Source organism: Hydra viridissima, unplaced genomic scaffold, assembly GCF_058129835.1.
Source record: "Hydra viridissima isolate aposymbiotic clone 2 unplaced genomic scaffold, HvirCarnegie_v1 scaffold_4, whole genome shotgun sequence".
Classification (NCBI taxonomy): domain Eukaryota; kingdom Metazoa; phylum Cnidaria; class Hydrozoa; order Anthoathecata; family Hydridae; genus Hydra; species Hydra viridissima.
This window is the reverse complement of record NW_028324303.1, coordinates 16,272,325-16,295,319: the sequence shown is the minus strand read 5'-3', so window position 1 is coordinate 16,295,319 and position 22,995 is coordinate 16,272,325. Positions and strand designations below refer to the sequence as shown.

The 22,995-nt window shown below is 29.3% G+C and overlaps 3 protein-coding genes, 1 long non-coding RNA gene and 1 pseudogene across 7 annotated transcripts; all 5 read right to left on the bottom strand.

Moving 5' to 3' along the window:
• Nucleotides 1-1,238: 1,238 nt before the first annotated feature.
• On the bottom strand, nt 1,239-2,171 carry LOC149890138 (uncharacterized). The gene is made up of 3 exons (XR_016452214.1): nt 1,933-2,171; nt 1,783-1,856; nt 1,239-1,425 (listed from the first exon to the last, which is right to left on the bottom strand). It is a non-coding gene; the product is annotated as an uncharacterized LOC149890138 (long non-coding RNA).
• A 4,743-nt stretch (nt 2,172-6,914) lies between these two features.
• On the bottom strand, nt 6,915-7,614 carry LOC149890137 (LYR motif-containing protein 4-like). The gene has a single exon (XM_090084544.1). The coding sequence runs from the start codon at nt 7,612-7,614 to the stop codon at nt 7,345-7,347; it is 270 nt and encodes an 89-aa protein (XP_089940670.1). The 3' UTR covers nt 6,915-7,344.
• Nucleotides 6,915-11,494, bottom strand: LOC145183002 (nuclear nucleic acid-binding protein C1D-like). 2 transcript variants are annotated; one of them, XR_016451610.1, is made up of 7 exons: nt 11,367-11,494; nt 10,913-10,982; nt 10,536-10,591; nt 10,350-10,404; nt 10,143-10,202; nt 9,597-9,942; nt 6,915-9,300 (listed from the first exon to the last, which is right to left on the bottom strand). XR_016451610.1 is itself a non-coding variant. In XM_080058302.2 (6 exons), the coding sequence occupies exons 1-6, from the start codon at nt 11,484-11,486 to the stop codon at nt 9,770-9,772; spliced, it is 534 nt and encodes a 177-aa protein (XP_079914428.2). In that variant the 5' UTR covers nt 11,487-11,494; the 3' UTR covers nt 9,577-9,769. The 2 variants fall into 2 exon arrangements, 1 of the variants encoding a protein (XP_079914428.2); XM_080058302.2 differs by lacking the exon at nt 6,915-9,300 and having other exon boundaries at nt 9,577-9,942.
• Nucleotides 11,495-12,165: 671 nt separating this feature from the next.
• LOC145183451 (disks large homolog 2-like) lies at nt 12,166-21,544 on the bottom strand. Of its 3 annotated transcripts, none has more exons than XM_090084542.1 (7): nt 21,404-21,544; nt 18,677-19,943; nt 17,318-17,351; nt 13,541-13,625; nt 13,297-13,439; nt 12,559-12,672; nt 12,166-12,377 (listed from the first exon to the last, which is right to left on the bottom strand). In XM_090084542.1, exons 3-7 carry the CDS (start codon nt 17,333-17,335, stop codon nt 12,204-12,206), a joined length of 534 nt encoding a protein of 177 aa, XP_089940668.1. In that variant the 5' UTR covers nt 17,336-17,351; nt 18,677-19,943; nt 21,404-21,544; the 3' UTR covers nt 12,166-12,203. The 3 variants fall into 3 exon arrangements, with proteins under 3 accessions (XP_089940668.1, XP_089940666.1, XP_089940667.1); XM_090084540.1 differs by having other exon boundaries at nt 17,265-17,351; nt 18,681-19,943; XM_090084541.1 differs by having other exon boundaries at nt 18,681-19,943.
• On the bottom strand, nt 19,737-21,173 carry LOC149890136 (uncharacterized; annotated as a pseudogene).
• Nucleotides 21,545-22,995: the final 1,451 nt, after the last annotated feature.

Sequence of the window (22,995 nt, the reverse complement as noted above, 5' to 3'; positions counted from 1 at the left end):
CACATCTTTACAGATAAACACATAATTTTCAGTAAAAATATATACTATAAGGAAAAAAACAGCACACAATATAAAAAGGATGAGAACAGAAAAATTTAGAATAGGGAATGTCATCGGGTCCCGTTCGGCCGCCGAACGGGTAATTTCAAAAAATTTTTCGCATCCCAAACCCGTTCGGGTATAGACCCGTTAAATACCCGATATCCCGATAACCCGAAACAATGATCAAACGGGTTATCGAGCACCGACAGCTAAGGAACCGAAACCAATAAATTATCGGGTACCCGTTCGGGTATTGAACTTTTTTTTTACCCGAAAACCCGAACCCGTTCGGTTTTTGGCGTTATCACCGCTCGGGTCCCGAAACTTAGTAAAAAATTTTTAAAAATTGCGAAAATAACTAAAAGTACTAAATTTTACTACGAGTTATTGCTTAAGGTAATTTTAGCATCTTTGGAAGATTCTGTGAAATGTATAATTTAAAATTTAAAAAATGTACTAAATTAAATTTACTTAAGCAGGGAGTTAATGAGTATTTAATCAAAGTCCACAGTTAATTAAACAACATGAGTAAATGAAAGTTGTTAAATGATGTGAAAATGTATGCAGTTTTGGTACCAAAAGTTAACTTTCTAAACACACTAGTTGTCTTAGTCATCGTAGAAATAAAACACTGTTAAGTATAGCATTTCACCTTAGAATTTTTACCTAACACTGATTACAAGTAAACATTTAGAGTTTAAGGATGCACTGATTCAGTGACTGTTTTCATAAGTTTCTTAGCAAGAAATAAATTGGAAGAATTCTGAACCAAATTTTAAAAAATCATTTTTGACAAATTCTTTGTCTTTTTGAATGTCATACATGTCCATAATCTTAATTGCGTCAACAGGGGGTTCCTCGATATCATCATTCGGGTCCTCATTTGGAATTGATGAAGAACTTTTGGTTTCTGAACAATATTTTTCTCTCAAACTAGTTGTTTCTCTTGATAAAGAGCAGTTTTTCAGCTTTCAGAGGATCCATACAATTTCTTCCCTTCGTTTCTGTCTGGCTGGCAGCGCTGAACAAGCGCTCTGAGGATGCTGAACTTGCAGGAATGCTCAGGATAGCAAAGGCAGCCTTGGAAAGGTTTGGATAGATGTTCCTCAACATCATTTTCTATGGCAAAAAGTTCTCCTTTCAATCCAGTCGCACTCTTCTTCTGCTTCTTTGGCCGGATAAAGCTCAAAGAGAAACTTCCAAATTGTGAGGGTCAAAGGCTGTCGTTGACGAGGAATGGTTCAATGTCGGAGGCTTCTTCCCCACTTTTGCCGAACAAACTTGACAAGAACTCTTTGACAGCTTTTTCAGGATCCTTGGCCTAATTCTGGAGACTGAACTTTGTTTCTTTGAACTTGGCTTTCAAGAATTTGATGTATTAGTCTGAAAAAATATAAAAGAGAATTTAAAAAGCTAGGCTTTCATGGGCAAAAAGAGTTAAAGGGCAAATGGTCAGACTTTTCATACTTTAACCAACTTTTACTGACTTTGTGTCCTAATATTTACATCTATTTGCATTTTTGGAATTATTCGCAACTATTCCCACTCGTTTCTTTTAATTAATCGCAACTTTAGATTACTTCAGATCATTAATAGCATTTATTATTATTAGCAACTTTAGATGTTACTTTTGACAATTAGCATCTCTAATGGTGGATTGGAAACTTCCACAAAAGTAGACAATAGCCAGTTACATTGTAACTTTTGACTAATAATATTTTAAAATGATTTTTCACTCACATTTGTAACAAGGATCCAAGTGGTTGGCAACCAGAAAGACAACTTGTCTGGATTTTTTTCAACTTTAAGCGATGCTGGAAAGCAGTTAGCACCCTGTGTAAAATTTACAGGCACTAAACAAGGAAATTAAACTAATTAGCATTGTATTACCTGGTTTTTCGGCTTCGCTGAGGAGGCAGGCATCTGAATCTGAAGATAGCTGGATTTTCTTTTTCACGATCACTTCCTTCTTTGTTTTCAGTATCAACATCGCCTAGACCTTATGATGACTGAGCACTTGACTGGCTAGTAAACATTTTCGAACTGCTTTTCTTTTTTACGCAAGTCCAATTTTAAATTCAAAATTTTTAAATTACAACCTTTTTAACATTATTTCAAGAAACGGAAAAGGAAATAATTCTGACGCACAATGATGCTTTACAATCGCTTTTATTGGTTTTAGCTTACCTTGGGTTTTTTGTAACAACCAATCAGAGTTGAGCATTTCAAATAAAGGGTGAGATAAAGTAATATTTCCAAACGGATGGCGTGAAAAGCACAAGGAAATATTAAATTTTGTTTAACTGCCAAAAGGCCATGTGAAAATGTAATTATTGCGAATATTACGGTTATATTCCACTTTGGTAACTTTTTTAGAAATATCAATTATCTTTAAACAAAATGGACCTTTTTCACAAAATACCCGACAGAACCGTTCGGGTAATCGAGTTCGGTTCGGGTAATCGGGTTCGGGAACCGATAGGATCAATAACTTTCGGGAACCGATTATTTAAATTACCCGAAAGATTGAATCGAGTCGGGTATGAAAAAGTTCGACTACCTGATTTTATCGGCGTTATCGGGTAATACCCGTTCGGGTAATCGGAGTCCGATAAAACTATTTTTTAGCTTTTATCGGTGTCCGATACCCGTTCGTGTCGGGACTCGTTCGGGACCCGGACATTCCCTAATTTAGAATTAATATTTTCAATGTTTTCATGAACAGCATCATTTGAAATATGACAAGAAGATTTAATGCAGCAAAAGAAATAGATTCTTTATTCAACGTATTATGGTTGTTCCAAGATTTAAATGATCAAGAAATACAAAATAAGTGTAAAAAGTTGCGAAAAAATTTATGAAAATGATATCAATGATCTTCTTAGAGATGAAATACTACATTTAAAATCTATTTATGATGCCAATGCAAAAAATATATCTCTTCAGCCCGTTGAATTATTTAGTAAAATTAAAGAAAACAAACTGGATGTGCTGTTTCCAAACATTATAATTGCTATAAGGTTATTTTACACAATTCCAATGACAATTGTCCAAGCAGAAAGATCTTTTAGTGTGTTGAAACGAATAAAAAACGTATAAGATCAACAATGATACAAAATCGTTTAAATGATTTAGGACTTTTATCTATTGAAATCGAAATGGCTATGAAAATTAATTTTGAAGAAGTTATTAATTATTTTGCGAGGTTCGCAAAGCTCCGCTATGAAAAAGTGTTTATCATTATTTATTTTTTTTACACATTTACTAAATTTAACTTTTAAAAGATTTAAATAGTTTTGACATTTAAAAGATTTAATTTTCATATTAAGTTTTCAGAGGCCAATGCACGCTTCTAGCGGTCCCGGGTATATGATTAATCATAATGAGGGCCCGTTATAAAAACTTCCCCAGGGGCCAAAGTTACTTGTTGTTTTATTTATGAATGGTTTTGTAAAACGAGTTCAATTATTTACTATAAACGTTAATATACAATATAGTTAAACACAAAGAAGACATCGTAGGTCACAGCTAGTAGTAGATGAAGTGCTCAAATCAGTTGTTGTTTGATAGTTGACTGCAAGAGAGAGAGATGCTCCCATAACCATGATACTTATACCTATTCCGAAGGGGAACATTAATTGTTTATATACTTCTAACCAATCCAGAGACGATACGTTTAACACGATTTGGTTAACGCAACATTTCTCTCGGCGGCTATGGCAATACTAACAATAAAGTTAACTTGTTAAAACAATTTTTTTTTGTTACGAATCATAACCACTTTATTTTTAGACCTGAGGTTAGTATTCTCTGGGGAGATGTTTTCACTGGGAGAGGCGTTTAATTTTTTAAATATAAAATCAAATCTTCTTTTTAGCTGGATTTCCATGACGACAAGAAATACAAGAGTTTTTGGAACATTGAAGCCATTTTAATTATTCGTAATTTTTTATTTGTTAACTGCTCTAGCCACTACATCAGATTTCTCGGGTGGGACTCAAGCTCCAGATCCCCATCGTATTCTGCGCCTATATCTGCCCGACCTGCAACCCTATTATCAATATTTCGAAATTAACAAAACGATATCAAATCAAAGTCTTTTTTAACAAAACATAAGTATTACTAAATTAATATGGCACACCTTCAATCATGTGTACTGATTCACGGTTAATATCAACTACTTCATCAGACTCATCACTGCTAGTGATGAGTCTGATGAAGTAGTTGATATTAACCGTGCTAGTTTCAAATATAGATAAAACTTTTCTATAGATTGATTTCAAGTGGAGCCTCAGAGAAAAAAAATAACATTTGCTCCACTTACAATGATATCAGGGATGCAAAGTTGAAATGTTATTCTGCAAATATAACAGTAGAAGAGAATTCAGCTTCAGTTCATTTAGAAAATTTAATGATTCACACTTTGCAAAGAATCTGTGTAGTTCAAGTACCTATGCTGATTATGAAAAACAAAGCAATAATCTCACGTATAAGACTGGTTTTGATGGCGCTGCTAGCCAAAGCATTTATAAACAGGCTAAATAAAGGGGTGGGATGGAGCCGGTTTGGTCCAGCTCGCGCGAGCCGGTTGTTAAAATTTTTGAAACTCGGCGAGCCGCTTGTTAAATTAACCCTAAAACCAAAAATAAGCCATTTTAATAGTATGTTTATGCAAAATTTGCACATCGCGCTGATGTGCCACACACTCGCAAGCATATCATGTGCGCAACACAATACACACATCATGTGCGTACGTAAAATACGAAGTGCTTGGCTCTTGCTTGTGAGTGAGTCACAATTTGTGAAGCTTCTGCACACTGCACATGGTATCGCCCGCTTTATTATTTCCTTCGTTTCTTGTTACAACTTTATTATTTTTATAATTTGTTCGTTTTCTACAGATTACATAGGGAATGCAAATTTGAGTAGTTTTTTTGGCAACTAAAGTAAAAGGTGAAGAGGGCCATAGTTCAGTCCACCTAGTTGCTGGTGTACATGAATCTTTGTAGTTATACAGAGATTTATCTTAAGTATTGTTCACCTTGGAAACTCTAGGAATCTCTTGTTTCATTTGTGGGTTGCTTCTACTAATGAAATGCCAATCAACTCGTCTTTTTTAAAGAAAGTCTATAGCAATACCTAATTCGAATAATGAGGAGTTTTGTTTTTTAAGACTAAATCAAGTTGCAGAAAACATTTCTAATACAATGTAAAGATCTTTCAATAAGTAATGATTGTGCTTTTAATCAACTGCAGTATATAACGGTATATTTAACGGTACAACAGTCTGGACAACTATTATTACCACCAGTGAAACAACAGATGTCATAACCGAGTACTCAGTATGTGAACCATAGGTGTGGGAGAGTAGTAATCATAGAGATGAGCTATCATCGGTTATTGTAGGTGGGTCGGTACTTGTTATTGCAGGTCTTGCAATTAAATATATCATCAGTATTCAAATTTTATGAGTTACAGAAATTCTTGCAAACACCATATTATAATTTTTTACAGATCACATCTGTCCATACCTATTAGCGTTTTTCTTAACACAAATTTATGAGTCTAAGATTAATGCTTTCATCCTCTAAATGTTTTTCGCAAAGTCATCTTCGTGATCTCGTACTTAAGTTATTTTATAAGTTTTCTCTGATTCTTAATTTTTTTTTTCACCAATTTCTGGTGAAGCTCAACTAAATTTTTACAATCGTTGCGAATCGTTTCAACGCTGTTTCACTCCCTTCCTGTTATTATTCTCAGTATACTCTTCTATTTCATCTTCAATTGTTTCCTCTACTTAAAAATCAAGAGATTCCCTGAAAAACAAATTAATCATGTGGTTTTTACAAATGACATCCTCAGATGTTTTTTTTTTTAATGTTTATTTATTATCCATGCACAACCCTCAGCAAATCTAAAGCAAATCTTCTTCTAAAGCAAATCTAAATTTGAAGATGACAAGTCTAAATTAAACGATCTATTTCAAGTCATGTCGAACCTTTAATACAAGCAATTCTTTGATTACAATTAGTACAGTAGGGTATCCAGCCTGTCGAGAGGATTAGTGAGTTCGGACCAACTTTTGTTAGAGGGTCTCTAGAAACCAGGAACTGCTGTAAAGAGAGGGAGCTTTTCAGTCGCTAGCCCCTCTCGAAAAATGTTTTTTGGGTTTAATTTTTTTTTGAGAGAGAGTTGCAAAGAAAGTTTTCTTTTCTACTTAAAAAAAGTTTTACAATTTTGTTTACATTTCTACTTTCATAAATCTACTTACATATCTAGTAATCACTTAAACTAATAAGTTCTCACTCAGTGTGAGACTAAGAGAAAAATCCTAGCCAACCCCTCCCCCCTTAACCATCTCCTTAACCAACCTCCCCCTTAACTTTCTTTCCACCTACTTAAGTCAAAATAAATTCCTAACTATTTAAGAATTTTTGAACTGATTTAAAATGATTTCACAACGACTGATTTTGATAGTTATTTCAAAACTCTTTATGAAAATTTGGGTATTTATCATTTCAAACGAAAAAAGCTTAAAAATAAACCTTAAACTTTAACATAAATTTCAAATATATTTTTTATACTTGATGAGTATCTCTTCAAAACATCAAGCTTCATTTTCATTTAGGTAACAATTATTTGAAAAAAAATCCTTCACAAATTAACAATAAATAACTACGCAGTTCATTACCGATTACTGAAAATTAGTCTCAGTAAAATAAATAACACTGATTAAGAAGGCAAAACAACGGTTTTCGAAACGTAGCAAAAATAAATTTAAAAATTGCTAGGAATTTTTAGCTTCTGGTGAAAACAGAAAATAAAGAAATTTTAAGTTTTGCTACCAAGATTTGAAATGAATACAAGTCGAATCCTGTTTTTGATTTATTACACTTTTAAGGACATATTTCTGTTACAATAAAAATTCATCATAAATTTATAATAAAAAAACTTTATGGGATATGAGCTAAAAACCTGCATATTTTTAGGTCAGGCACAACGTTAATATTTTAAGCGAATGATTTTCATGTCTTATCAAGTCAACCTTTAAAAGTTATTCTTTCCTAAAATCCTTTCATGTCTTTTCTACAACGTAACGCCTTTTTCGAATTAAAGCACAGAAAACTCAAACCTACCCATGACAGTAAATTATTTTTGGAACAAAAAACTAGTGTTTTTTATGATTAGCCCGATATCTACCTTAAGAGGACGTTTAGTTTTTATCAAAGATTATTTAATTCCAAAAAGTTTGCCATTATAAACAAAGATGTTGGAACAGAGAAGATGGATGTATTCAATCTTTTAAGTCTGTTTAACCTCAACTGCGACTTGAGTGTGACCATACATGTTGCCAATCGCTACTTGTCTTTTTAAAACCTCTAAATTTTCAAACGCGTGTTTTTTTAAATGTTGTATTTTCATTGGGTCATTTTCATGCCTATTTTCTTTAAATGCTGCACGTATACGACGTTTTGCGTATGAACGAAAATTATACTCGCTGAATTTTTGTCCTTCACGTAGAAGATTCTTGTACATTCTTAAAACCACCATTTTATTCGACATGTCAATCATATGTAGCTACAAGGGAAAAAATTAAATAACTGAAATATTTGAAAATGAAAATAATGTCAAATAGTTAAACAAGCACAAACTTAAACTTGAAATTGTTAAAATCAGACAACACGAGAGTTAAGTTTTGATGACAGGATTTTATGTTAAAGGTATTAGAATGCATAGGAAATGTGTTTTAACACGGTGTAGATTAAGATCTCTTAAGCTGAAATAATTTTTTTGTATGAAATACTTGTGACGATCAAAATATATTTTAGGATAGAATTCACTTTTTGACATAATCCTGCACCCAAATATTTCAATTCTTAATCAATTCAGTTTGTTTAGGAAACAATTCTGTAGAAAAATGAAGATTCGCATTTCCTACTAGAATTAATAAATGATCTATTTACATTATTCACCAATAAAAGCAAGTAATGCGACAAAATATTCACATGGACTGAAGCAAATTCTCTTAAGTTTATTTATAAAAATTAAAATTTTTTGATATAACCAAGAAAACTAATAAAAAATGTTTAAAAATGACTAACACATTAAAAATATAATTACTAAAAATAATCAGCGCCAGCCGAAGCCTATCGAGGATCTAATAAGGATTTGATAGAGGGTGCCCTCCAACCACGCAAAATAACCTGTGCTTGATGATTATTGACACAAACGTAACGTTGTTACATTATAAATCAATACTGCAGTTATGCACTAATACAAAATAAATATTTAATAAAAAATAGATACTTTAAAAACAAACTCACAAAAGATATTAAAATAAATAGCTTGCAAATGTGCATTTAATGTCCAATTTACATCAAAAAAAGAATTGCTACAGAAATATAGATAATTAAAATGGTTTAGTTTTCCAATTTTGATTTTCAAAACGTTTATCTTTTACTCTTTGAAACTTCTTAAAACTGTATGAAAACATAATTTGCTAAGATAATAAAAAAACTAAAAAATCAAACATAATAACACCAATTGTGGTAAAAAACAGTGAAAACTAAGATATTATTTCTCAGCTGTCTTCATAATCCTTCCCAGCTTTTCTGAAGTTGTTGTTTGGTATTACTCGGCCAACTTTGTTTTAATACTGAAAACAGCAAGTCTTTTAAATTTTTCCTGGGCCACTGGTGATCTCTGGTACAGTTTAAAGGATTTGAACTTGAAAAAACTCTAAACAAACTTTTAAAGGCAGAGTGTATCATCGCTATCATCAAATTCATCCCCTTTTCCTTAAAATGTTCAGATTGTTCCCTGCAGACCTTTTGACTTATCTTCTTCGGCTCGGCCCTGATACTAATAGTACAGTCAAGAAGTTGCTTAGGATAAATCAATCAGATTTTAAGGAAAATTCTCTTTGGCCTCTCAGTTCAACAGATTTAAGTCCATTTGATTACTCAGTCTGGAGATACATTAGGTCAAATGCTTGTGCAGAATATGTTCAAGAGCCTTACTGTCTTGAAGGCATCTATCAATAAGCAATAATGTGAAGAAGAGCAGCAAGAAGTTTATAGACAGGATTAAGAGTGATTAATTCCAATCATTTTATCATTTTAAGTAACATTTGAGGTTGTGATAAATCTTGGGAACTATTTTTTAACATATATGACTGCTAAGAACTTTCAATTACCACTGGGGTAAGTACAGATTTTACAGTCACATGCTGTTTAGACACACACATGCATACACATGCTTATTTGTAAAAAAAAAAAAAACGTTGAGATATGTTATCTATATCTATAACTTACATAGAATTTTAAAAGTGTACTATATACATATACATATACATACATATATATATACATATATATACATATATATATATATATATATATATATATATATATATATATATATATATATATATATATATATATATATATATATATATATATATATATATGATAAATGTTTACTTTTCTACTCTATAGAGAGTGGGAAGGTACAAATAAAGAAAATACATGTAAATATTTAATACTAGAAAATACCTGTAATGTTTAATAAAATTTTTTTTTTATTATCCCAGCTTTTACAGTATATTTTCATGAAAAGCAAAATGGCTGTTTTTCTTTTCAGTTTCCTCTTTAAAAATCAGTAGCTCTCTGATGCATCTTTCTTCATGACTTTACAGTAAATAAGCTACAGGAAATATATAACAGCATTAAGATTCACTGTTCACTTTCTTTTTCTTCTTCTTCTTCTTTTTCTTTAAAGAATCATCTTCATTAACTTTCTTTCTCTTTTTATCTTCTCGACTTGATGAATTGGATTCTGTTTCATTTTTGATGACAGCTTCAGTATTTTCTGCAACACATTCTGAGGAAATGCTAGAATCTTGAATATAAAAACATGTTAAAGCGTGACACTTCCATTACATGTAGATTTTTTTTGTAATTACATTTTGAAAATTTTGGATAATTAATGTTCATTAAGTAAACTAAATTCAAAAAAAAAATTATGAATCAGCAGAATTTACAACACAGTGACAGGTTTTGAATTAAAATCACTTTGTAACATTTGCTTTTAAAACTTACCTGGTTCCCATAATGAACTTGTAACAAATCTTTTGGCAGCTTTTGTATCTATTCTTGACACTAAAAAAATAATGAAATCTGCATAAGTTTTGAAAATAAAATCTAAAAATATTAAAAATTAAAAACTGCATTAAAAAAGAGGGGTACAATCTATATTCAAATAGAAAGTAAAAGCTACAAAAATCATTCAGAAATAAACTATATTACTTTTTTTCTTGTCTTCAATTGACTTGACACGACTCATACATTGTTTAATTCGAATCTATAAACATACAACAGCTAAAAGTATCAAACCTAGGGGAGAATTTTCTTAAAACCTAACTACATCTTAAAAGGTGTATAATAAAACTAAAGCTAAACAATGATAACAAGAAAATTACTTAATATACATACAAGTTCATCTTTTATTGGGTGATTCTTTGGATCAATACCCTGAGTCACTAAATAAGCTGAAATATTTTTTGTATGATAAATAATGAAGTTTGTTGTCACAAAATATAAATATCTTATTGTATTTATCGCTATAAAAAATTTCACTAAAAGAAGAAAAAAAAAATTTTAATCCGATTTGAGTAGATATAAGATGATAATACTTCTCAAAATGTCAACTGTAAACACCAAATGGAGGTACTTCTGTTATCAGAGTAAAAAAAATATTTTTCTCAAGTTAAAACTTTTAAGAGTTACTTATTTATATAAGATATCCAATACCCTGACAAAATTATGCAACAACCAAAAAAATGTAAAAAAAAAAAAAAAAAAAAGCATACTCCAAAACAGTGAGTTTGCAGTATAAGCAATAATCAAATCTAGTTTTGCTTTACCCAAATGATCAGTTATCTAAAGAAAATTAACAGCTCGATAGATATATGAGTAGATGTGCATAGTTTTGTAATCTATGTACAACTATGCACATCTAGTCATGTTCAAAAAGAGGTTAACTTAGATTTACAACTAGTTTTATAAACCCTTTTTTTTTTTAAACTGGTTATAAATCTAAGGATATCTAATTACTTATTTTTAGAAGGATAAGGCAACTCATGAAAATTAAATAAAAGATTATTTTACACCTTCCTTCTAAAATTAATGAAATTAATTTAAGAATAAATTTTGGATATTCTTAAAAAGCTTACTAATTAGCTAAGTATTGAGCTTACACATCTGGAATTTGATGCAATTAGAATTTTAATCACTTACTTTACAAATCAGGCTAAAGGTTGTTACCTTTTCATGCAGATCAGCTATGGGGACCTTTAAAAATGGTTTTAGTACATCCTCTACTTCTGTAAGTGATTCTTCAAATGCATCCATTTTATTGTGCAAAGTGGAAGGAAAATCTGACATTTTCAGTATTTACTAGAAGTTATAATTCAAGATGTTTGTCACAATATCAACCTCAGAAAATAAAAAAAACCTTGAAACTTGAAAATTCAACTCTTCATACTTAAAAAGAGCAAAACTTAAAGAATTTCATCAAGATTTATCTTGTCTTATTTGTATCTTTCATGATAACAGCAAAACAGAATATTGAAATAAACTGATTGTCATGCTGTTATCATGATTAAAATGATGCTGAATGCACATAAGATTAGAACCTAAACATGGATATTTTTTTGAAAATTTACTTTGAAAAAAGTAGTTTAAGAACAATCTTATTTAACCTTATCAGTATTAAACCACATAAAGAGACAAAATTGAGTTGATAAAATGAAAAATTAGTAATGAAACAAAGTGAAATACAGCCTTTTTTTGTGTTTGCTTTTAAATTAAACAAGCAAGTTTATGTGAACACTATATTATATATTTTTATTAATAACAAAAACCAATATACAAATTTGTGATAAGCATATCATTACTGAAATAATATTTTCTAAATATTTTTGCTTTATAATAAGTTTTATGAATACTTTTTTACTGAAAATCTCATAAAAAACCTTTTTTTTACATATCTCACTGTAAACTTGTAAAAAAAATCTATAAAAACATTTTTAAAAGCACCTGAAAATGAAGCTTATCTAATATGGTTTGACTGAGTTATTGAAATTGAGGCATAAATTTAATTCATTTAGACACCATATATCTTTTTATTAAGATAACACACACACAACCTAAAGCTAAACCAAATAAAAAACCAGACACTGAAAGTGATGATCCAGATAAATCATTCTCTTGAGAATTGCTTCTTTCACTGAAACTTAATGATTCAACACTGGAGGATAAACTATGAATATCAGCCTGAAAAAATATGATCAAAAAATTATAGATATATCATGTAGATAATACTTATAATATCATACAGAGCTGTAACATCTTTGATGATAATAACAATAGTCAGCATTTTAAATACCGATTAAAAAACCTGTAATACAAAAAAAACAGTTACATTTATAACACTTAAGAACAAATATAGCCATACATTTAGCATTAAGCCAGCTTTCTTCTTTAACAAGAGTTTAACTTGATTTCGATTAGAAATAAAGTATTTAACAGCCTCATCATGAGTAACATTAGAAACACAGTAACCATTGACCTAGAAAAAGAAACATAAATTAGAAACTGTGAAATCAATCTTTAGACTAGCAAGACAGGTTTTTTTATCCATAACTTAACTATGCTATTAATGATACATAGTAAATATGATATTTAAGATATCTAGACAAACACAGACATTCCTTAACTTTACCAAACTTAGGAGATTGATAACGATAAGGACATGCAACATAAAATTTTTCAGAGATGTGCATATAACATGGTTAATAACCAGATATTGGCTCAAGAAATAATATTGATTAGTCAATAACCAGGTATTGGCTCAAGAAATAGATTTAATTCGTCAATAACCAGATATTGGCTCAAGAGATTTATATTTACTATTTAACTTCTCAAACTAAAATTTCTAAATACAAACAATAAATTTCTATATATGAAAAATATACGACAAAATAAGAAAAAAATCCATTATTACCATCCATTCCTTGTTTTACTAGGTTCAGAAAAAAATTATAAAATTGACAAATTGGTTATACTTTTTTTAATAACCTGTTTTTCAGCCTATAAAAATAATTATGGTTTAAAAAAAAAAAAAAAAAAAAGTAATAAAAAAAGTAATGGTTAATACTTATGTAATCTAAAGAAGAATTTAAAAAACACCTACTTTGAGTATCTGGTCACCAACTTCAATTTTGCCACATTTTTCAGCAAGACCTTGACTTTTTATTGCACTCACAAAAATTCCCTTAGATCCCATGTAGGGTCGATTTGTTCCACCTGAGATATCTAAGCCAAATCCCTGAAGATCTAAATAATTTGTGTAAATTTCTTTCATATAATTACAAAAACCATTTTATAAAAAAAAAAGTTTATTTTTTGCTAATGAATAATTAAATTCAATAAGCAACCTGGATACTTGTTTGTAAGAACAACTTCAATTATTTCTTCTTCATCTTCACTTTCCAGAGTAAAATGAACTCCGCTATTTTTTAACTGAGGAAAAATGTAAGCAAAAAAACTATTTCAAAGTTTTATGGAAAAGATATTTAAAAAGACTATATAAATATATAAAAATAATAATAAAAGATAATAAAAGAAATTTAAAATGTCTTTAAAATTCTTTTATGTTGATTTTTTCTTCTACTTCTTTTTTAGTTTAATTGATAAGAAAAATATTATAATTCACTAAAAAAAAATATTAGAAAATCAACTTATGAGTCAAATCACAGTAATTGAGTTTATTTCACAATTACAGTAATTAACCCATAATTTTCTTAATGATGAAAACAGATATGTAATCTGATAGGGTTGGGTAAGGATATTTTAGGACACCTTAATCTAATGGTCTTTAAGTGCAATTCTTCTATAGCTGCTTTACTGAGTGTGATTTACTGAGTATGTTTTACTTTGAAGCATTTATAGAAACATGAAGCATATTGAATCACTGAACCGATAGAATGAGGTGATGAGTGCACTCAAATCAAATCAAAATCTACAGCTGTGGTGATCTGATAGTGATGAGATGAAGCTTAATAGCTATAACCAAAATAAAGATGTTGACTGTTTTCAGAGTTTCTAAATACAAGCCATCTTGAAATACAGCAACCACCAAAATCCACTATTAGAGTGATGGAGAAGTCATTTAGTTTAAAAGTAAATTTGCTCTTTACATTTCCTTAAACAAAACTGCATTTCAAAGCGACAATGACTGGTCATTTGTTAAAACTGCACATGGAAATGAATCAGTAGACAGCATTGGCACTAAAATGAGGCTTGGCTTAGAATATTGAAAAGTTAATATTCTGTTTCAAAGACCAAAAGGTTCTTTGAAACATTAAAGAAACTTGCAGGAAAGATAAATACTTTTTATGTTAGAACAGTTTAAAAATGACAAAAGTTGTTTAAATAATGTTAATTGATGAAAAAAATAATTTTCATGGCCTTATTCTAATATTCAATGATAGCTTAATTACTTTTACTTTTTTGCTTTTGTCACTAAATTTGATAAAATAACTTATTAGCATATTGCATATGAGTTCATTTTACTTATTTTTCTAATTTGTTTACTTTAACTAGATTTTAGAAGCTCATTGCAAAAACAAAATACAACTTTTTGATTTATTTTCTTCTTAGTAACTAAATGTTTATATTTTTGAAATAGTGTGCGTGTGAGTGTGTGTATGTGAGTGTGTGTGAGTGTGTGTATGTGGGTGTGTGTGTGTTTAATTAGTCTTATCCTATGTTCTCTATTTTGACTTTGAGACAAACAAAATGGAACTTTCACAATTCTGTTCCAATATTATTGTGAGGTGTTACAAAATTGGTTAACTGCCAATGTTGTAACAACACAAATAAAGAATGCTATTGCTAAACTAAAAGTACTGCATAACTCTAATGTTAAAATTGGGAAAAACAATTCCCATTGAACTGAAAAACAGTTAAATTGGATACTGATTTGGTAAACAAATTTTATAAGCTACTTGATGTGGCCCATGTAGAATGTTACAGATTGTAAAAATTTAACAAGATATAAATTTTTTTACTAGATTAAAGAGAAAAAAGGAAAATGGTAATGGGTATGGAAAAACAAAAACAAGTGTATTAGCATTTCCAAGAAGAGCATTGCAAAAAAAAAGGAAACTTTAGTGAAAAGATATATTTAGACTAGATCAGTTGAACAAATTTCAGATTCAGAATATGAAGAAACTGGTAATAAAGAACTGCTATTTAGCAAGCATCATCAGCAAAAGTCTAGAAAGACTATTATATTAGAAAAACACCTTATTTAAACAAAACAAAAAGTTAGCACTAAAGCCACATTACTTATTGCTAATCTTGATTATTCAAAAACTACATTGGTACAAGCTATACACATTGTTGTGGCAGTCTTCAAAGCTGTTGGCATTGACTTAAAAGATTTGAGGCCTGGCTGACAGTATACCAATTATTATATCAGGTTTAAATGTTTAAATACTATTGGTCATTCCTAAACTTTCTGTGAATACTGGTGAGATTATGGAAAACTTGGCTGTTGAAGTGTTGAAAGAATGGAAGGCTGTTTCAGATTGGTTGGCAGGTCTTTGTTCTGACTTAACAAGCTCCAATGCTGGTGTTCACACTGGTGCTATTACTGTCATTCAGCATGCATACAACAAACCTTTGCTATTTTTAGCCAGCAGGCATAATGTCCTTGAAATTATTTTGGCTGCAGTATTTGACTAGTTTTTCCAGTCTTCAGGAACACAGATTGGAATATTCAGTTGGTTAAATGAACAAAGGAAACTTATTGACACTAACCATCACAGTGTAATTGAGGCTCTTAAAATTGAAGTCAAATCTGAACTTACAGTTGCAAAATGTGTTTGACTAAACCAGATGAAGGTATTTTAGAATTCTTTAGGAATCAACTCTTCAAAAAGATTTAACCATGAAAAGATTATCTGGAGCTAATAAGACTGATACTAATCACAGTATAGACCCTCCAGGTATCTATCATCATGCAAGGTGGATGGCAAAAGAAATATATCTCAAAATCTAATTTTTCCATAGACTATTCAAACTTACAGCATATGAACTACAGGATATTCATTGCATCTGTTTTTTTATTATCACCATTTATGTGCAAGTCTGGCTTAAAGCTCCAATCAGTTCTGATGCTCAACACAATGGTGTTTATCTACTCCAAACTCTGGAGCCTTATGGTAGTGTTGACAAACTGGTAGCAGATATCATACTTAAGAAAATGAGAGGACATATGTGGTACTTTAACAAAGAGTTGATTGAAGTTTTTTTTTTCTGACTATCCCAAATGGTGAGAAAGAGGCCATGATTGCTGCTTTGAATATACCACTAATGAAAACTGATCTCAGATGAGTTGATTCAAAATTAGTTGCACATTTTTAGGAAAAGACTTTGTCAGATTTTTTCACTAAAAGATCAATGAATCTGTTCACTGAACTTAAAACTGATCTAATTTTTCTTAACTATAATCCAGCTATAGGGGGTTTCTGTCCTGTTTATCTCACTGAGAAACAAAAATCCTGAGCAACCTTGCTTTCTAGAACATTCCAGTCATCTGAAACAAAACAATGAGATGAAGAATTTTTTCATTAAAAGTAAAAAAACATATTTCCAGTTGAGGGTGTTAAACAAACAACTGAACATCAAAATATCAAAATATCTATAAACTGAGATGATACAGTAAAAGATTCTAATCTCATAAAGCTACTCAAACTTTTGAAAATCTAAACATTGACTTTAAACATATCTGATCATTTTAATAGAGAATATTTATATACAATAATCAAAATTCATTTTGACTATAATCTTAAAGTAATGCCTTAAAGTTAAAGGATTTGCAATTAGCTAAACAATATTTTTAGTATTAAACTACACAAAAACCTCCTATGTAGTTAAAAAAAATATCTAACATAAGAAATTCAGATAAACTAACTTTCTAATCATTTGAAATTTCTGTCTAGAAAGAATGTAAAAGTTTATTAGCTTTTTATGTTAACAAGTGAAGTTAGTTTATTTATCAACCTAAGACTTTGAATGAAACCAATACTTTGAATGTTTTGAAGAGAAAAAGTTAAATGATTTTATTTGTTGCAAAGTTCAAAAAGTACTTACAGATTTAATAAAATTGTTTTTTAACATGTGAAGTGTTTATTATTGGCTCATACCTTATCACCGTCATTCATTTTGAAACTTCTTTAGCTATATAAAGAAAAGAAAACAGCATTTTCACTTCCACCTTGTACTTTACAAAACTAGAGAAATATGAAGATAAATGAAGTAAAATAAAAAAAATTGTAATTGCATTATTTAGATAAATGTCATTAGTTAGATATTACAATGATGTAATTAAAAAAATTGTTTTCTTTAAAGTCTTATTAAGTTCAAGCATCTTTAAGCAGAAAAATTTTGGTGCCCTAATTGCATTATCTAAGTAATAAACATATTATACAATATATATATATATTTTTTCTAAAGCATCTGAACAAGAACAATATGCAAAAACTTTCCTAATTTTTTATTCTTTAATTTTTTAAAATTTAAAAAAAAAAAAAAATGCAGGAAAAAAAAAAACTTCTTCTATAGTTCTTAAATCATTTAAATCCTAATGATGTCTAATGATCATAGAACATAGGTTTTTATTCATTTCAATGTTGTAGTTTTTTTCCTCCAATATAAGTAGAATAAATTTGTATAACTTCTATGATACTTCAAATAAAATAGATTTTTAAAAATACTTTCTTATTCTCTAAATTCCTAAGCACCCTTTAATCACTGGCATCCTTTATTTAACACTTTTAAATAATAGTCAAGTTTAAAACACTATTTTCATTTTCAATTAAAATATAAATATTTTAACAGAAAATTTCTTTTTTTAGACTTAAATTTAATACCTATGTAAATAAAGCCTACATTCTATATGGAAAGGTTTTATCACTCAAAAATTATGTGGTAATATTTATCAGGATTTTTTTTATTTTTTATTTATTTTTGAATCAAACAATATCAAACACCACAGAAGAACAATAAAAACTAAGACCTTTGCTCAAAAATTATAGCAAAGGTAAGTAAAAGATCCCACATGTATTTAAAGGGTGATGTATTTAAAGGGTTAAAGGGTGATGTATTTACAGAGGCTTTTTTTACTACTGTATTTTGTCAAAACAATATCATGATTAATTAAAAAATTGATTTTGTAGGTTTTAAAAAATAAAAATGTCCATTTTTTTCTAAATTAAAATAGTATTTCTGATACATTTTGATGTGAGCTTTTATATTTAATAACTTAATTTATAACTACAAGCATTGTTAACATAAAATTAGATTTGAAACATAAAATTGCTTAATCTAATAAATTAATTTGATAGGAAATAACATCAAAAATGATTTAACAACGAAGGTTATGTTAAGTTTATTGCTAATAAATTTTGTCATAATAAGATGTTTGACATAAGCAATTGACATACTCAAAAATAAAATTTGACAAGTAATTGACACACAAATAAAACTTTTAATGTGAATAATACCTACAGTAGATAGCTGTTAAATATATTCCATTAGAACCAATCAAACATTTAAGTACCAGAAGCAAAAAAAAATTGCTTTAAAATCAAAATGTCTAGAAAATGTTACAAAATTTGGAATTATTTCAGATGCGTGTTTTGCATTCGATAACAATTATAAACCGATTTCCATAACCGAATTTTCCGACGCTTGAAAATAAGAACATGGATTATTTGTAATGCCGGTGTCACGTTAAATAAGTATCCCGTTAAAAAAGTAGACAAAATGTTGTATCTGCGCATGCGTTAGTTTACGGATACTCATTTAACGCCATTATAGGCGTTAAATAAGTATCCCGTTAAAAAGGTAGACAAAATGAGCAATCTAGACAATATTTTTAACACCAAACGTAATTTTAAATTTTAAGTTAAGTTAAGATTAAGTTAAAGTTTTTATAAAATCCTTATTGAAATATATATGACTTTAAAAATAATCTTATAAGAACTTAATATTTGCAAACATATTTAATGTAACAATACGATAAATGAAAATTCCTAAATTAGGAGCGCCGCACTTCCCTTGATTAACGATCTTATATTGCATTGTGTCTTATGTTTATAGATTGTGATATAAATGTTACAATAAGTTTGTATTTTGTTATCTGGCGCGCACCCCACACGGTGCCTCCTGGATAAGTAATGTTATCTGTTAATGTAATAGTATTTCTAAGAGTTATTTTAATTAAAAAAATTTTTAAAAAAGCAGCTTAATCTATAAATTTTCTGCTGATGAAAATTTTCGTATAAGTGTAAAAAGTTTAAAGTCTATTAATAAACACTGAATAAACCTAGGAAGCTATTTCTGATCTGAAAAACGAGTTAAAGTTTGAAATTTAACGAGTTCTAGGTTTTGATCTAAATATGATCTCAAACCTTCCATAATGTTACAATTAAAAACCAGCATTATCCAAATTAAACCGACCAAACACACTTACATGGGATAATGTGTAAGCGATTAAAACATGTAGAAGATTACAATTACGAGGAAACAAAATGAGAAATGTAAAAAAAAAGACATGATAAATTAAATTGTTAAAAATTTATTTTCCAAAATAAATTTACATTCAACTTTGTATTGTTATTAAACTTGTGTCCATTTAAATATACCTCTCCTAGATTGTCGGTTGTTTGCCTTCTCAAATAAACAACAGGGATTGAGGTTTACCTATCAAATATACTTGGAATCTTTTTCTTTAATTACTCCTAGCCATAAGAGCTTAAGTTGTCGTACCTAAAACTCAAAAAAAAAAAAAAAAAAAAAAAAAAAAAAAGAAGAAGAAAGTTTTCATTATAATTATAATCAGAATTATTTACCAGATAATTATAATAAATTGACAGATGAAACAAACAAAAAAGACAATTATGTTTAAATTTAAAAAAGTACTTGTAACCTGAAATGTAATCAGGCAATCTAAAGTGACAATAAACTCTAATATAAAATTGTGTAAACTCTAGTCTAGTTCCATCTTTACTACTATAACTCTAGTTCTAACTCTAACTTATAACTACTACTTGTAACTCTACTTGTTGTATTTCTACTAATAACTCTAATCTAAAACCGAATCAATCAAAGACACTTAAAATTAGTTTTTGTTTAAAATAAGTTTTTGTTAAGAAAATATTTTTATGTATTTAACAAAAAGATTTCAAGTCATTATGCTCACAAAACAAAAATTAATAAATCAAATATCTAACTTTTATTAAGATTTTTAAAAAAATTATTATTGCAGTGACAAAAATTGTCACATTGAAATGATAATGAGCATACTTTTTTACCATGTGATAAAGAAATGTAAGGAAATATCTCCGTTTTTTTTCTCTCAATACACTGCAGGAAATGAGACCTCATACAAATTTTATCCCAGATAATTAAACTTGAATCAAAACCATTGCATAAAGCAGTAGCATTTGCAATAGCATAAAGCCCACAATCATTTCCATTGTCTTGCTTTTGACATCTTGTGACCTCCATATTCAAAGAAGAAATACATTCATTTATTAACAACGATCATGCAACTCTGTGTACCAGTAATGGAACAGTGCCTTTATTAAATTTAGTAAACAGTGAATCATAATACTGAACAGAATTAGAACCATTTTCAGATGTTAAATTACTTATTAGAACCCAATGCTTATTAATAACATTAAGTATCTGAACAAACTTTCCAGAAATAGTATAACCACTAAAGTTTTTTGAATTAAAAATCCAAGTACTTTGAAATCCACCTACTTCAGGAAACTGGTGTGAAAGAAAGCTTTGTGCAATATCAAATAAAGTATCATCAAGCCAACAAGATAGATGTTTTAAAACATCTATGCACAGCATGACTGACCGCACTGATAGTGTTGAATAAAAATTATTATCTACAGAAATTGCAGGACAAACTAATCTTTTGGATTTAGATACACTTGCGTCAGTTAGAGAAGTTGGATGCTTTCTCTTGCTGGATTTTTTATAAAATTATTTTTAAATCATCTTTTTCAATTAATTGTTTAGTCATTTTAATCATGCTCTTTTAAAATCAATTGGGTGGACAATGCTTGATTTTCTGATAAATAAGGCTTTATACATAATACAATTTACCATCTAAAGTATGTAAAAATTTAGATTTAATTCAATGATAATAATTATTTATTCAACAAAGTATAATGTAATGTTTACATACCACATAGTTTGAATTTTTTGCATACCTTAAAAAAAATTTAAGCTCTGATTTGTAATATTTCATTCTTACATCAGAGAGATTTTGTTTAATATCTTCAACAGAATAGTTATGAACAGGCATTTTTCAAATTAAATTCTTGACTTGTAAATTAGCAATTTAAGTAACTTTGATGATTTACCTAACGGAACAAGGCTACTTATTTAACGATAGATTTCACCTACCTAATGGAAACTTAACATCATATCTGCGCATGCTTATCGCATGCGCAGAGCTATCTGTCTACTTTTTTAACGGGCTACTTATTTAACGTGACACCGGTATTCGGCTTTTCTGTAGTTAACTTACAGCCAAAATCATGTTTCGGCTTGTTAAAGGAAATATTAAGATTTAAATCGAGAATGTCACTAAGGGAAATGAAAAGCTTAATCCGTTGATGTCATTGAAAAAACATAAAAGAAAACATCAATAACGTATACATAACATTAATTTGGTATGCAATTGTTATTTAATGGACTAAGGTGGTCTTTTTTACTCAAAAGTATTAAGTCGTTAATGGTCAAAAATTTAAAAATTATCTTTAGAAATTCGTTGCAAATTGTTTTACTGGATTTTCTATATAAAAAAAAAAATAAAAATAATCATTATAGATATTAAATGTTACATTAGAATAAGGGTTAGAGCTCCCACACCCCAACCGATAGGCCTCACTGATTAAGGAGACCATAGCATATTTTTATCATATTTTGTAATCTAGCTCTATATTTCCGATGTGTAATTGTTCATAGCACAGCTGCCTTGTATATTAAGGTGGAGTGAATTGATTTTTATTTTTTCAAAGTCTAAAACGATTGTAGCGCCAAAAGATGTCTTTTGAGGTAACCATTCCTTAAAGCTATAGATTGGACATCACATTTCTTTAACCTAATAACTGAAACTCACTTTTCTTAAAGGTACACGAGTTTAGTTTTTTTTAAAGTAGCAAAAAGTTGGTACGGTTGTTCATTTTCAATTAGATGGTAATTTTTGATTAAATGAACGACAAAAGATCTTTGCTGAAATTAGAACGTTCAAAACTTGTCCGTTTTTTAGTCCTGACTCAAAAATCATTTTATGATCTGTTGAAAAGTGTTGCTGAAATTCAATTCATTTGAAATAATGTTAGTTATTTGTGAATTGGAAACATTTTTTAAAGGTAATTAAAATTTTATCTGAAAAACTTTTGTGAGATACAATCACTGGCGTCTTAAATAAGGAATTGACTTAAGACCTTTGTTTAAGACCAAGTCAGCCAACACTCTAAGACAGTGATTCCCAACGTGGGGCGCGCGCCTCACCGGTGGAGCGTAGAAAATTATCAGGGGGAAATTATAAAATTTATTTTGATGAAAATTTCCTACGAAATTTTTCACCTGAAAATTTCCAACGCTCCACTGGTGGGGCGCGCGCCCCACGTTGAGAATCATTGCTCCAAGATATACAATTTATATATAAATAATATTATGAAAGTCTAAATTTCTTGTATGTTGTAGGTGATATCAATGGCTGCCGAGAAGGGGGGGGTGGACGAGGAAGATTCCCGGGGCCCCGCATGTGTACAAACAATTTTTTAAAGTAATT

Coding starts and splice junctions, on each gene's coding strand:
- LOC149890137 (XM_090084544.1), bottom strand. CDS start 7,614: ATGATTGACATGTCGAATAAAATGGTGGTTTTAAGAATGTACAAGAAT.
- LOC145183002 (XM_080058302.2), bottom strand. CDS start 11,486: ATGTCAGATTTTCCTTCCACTTTGCACAATAAAATGGATGCATTTGAA. Junction 10,592..10,912: donor TGCAAACTCACTGTTTTGGA/GTATGCTTTTTT, acceptor AAAATATTTCAG/CTTATTTAGTGACTCAGGGT. Junction 10,203..10,349: donor AATTGAAGACAAGAAAAAAA/GTAATATAGTTT, acceptor TTATTTTTTTAG/TGTCAAGAATAGATACAAAA.
- LOC145183451 (XM_090084540.1), bottom strand. CDS start 17,291: ATGTTAAAAAACAATTTTATTAAATCT. Junction 13,626..17,264: donor AAAACAATTTTATTAAATCT/GTAAGTACTTTT, acceptor ATTTTTCCTCAG/TTAAAAAATAGCGGAGTTCA. Junction 12,378..12,558: donor AAGCTGGCTTAATGCTAAAT/GTATGGCTATAT, acceptor ATATTTTTTCAG/GCTGATATTCATAGTTTATC.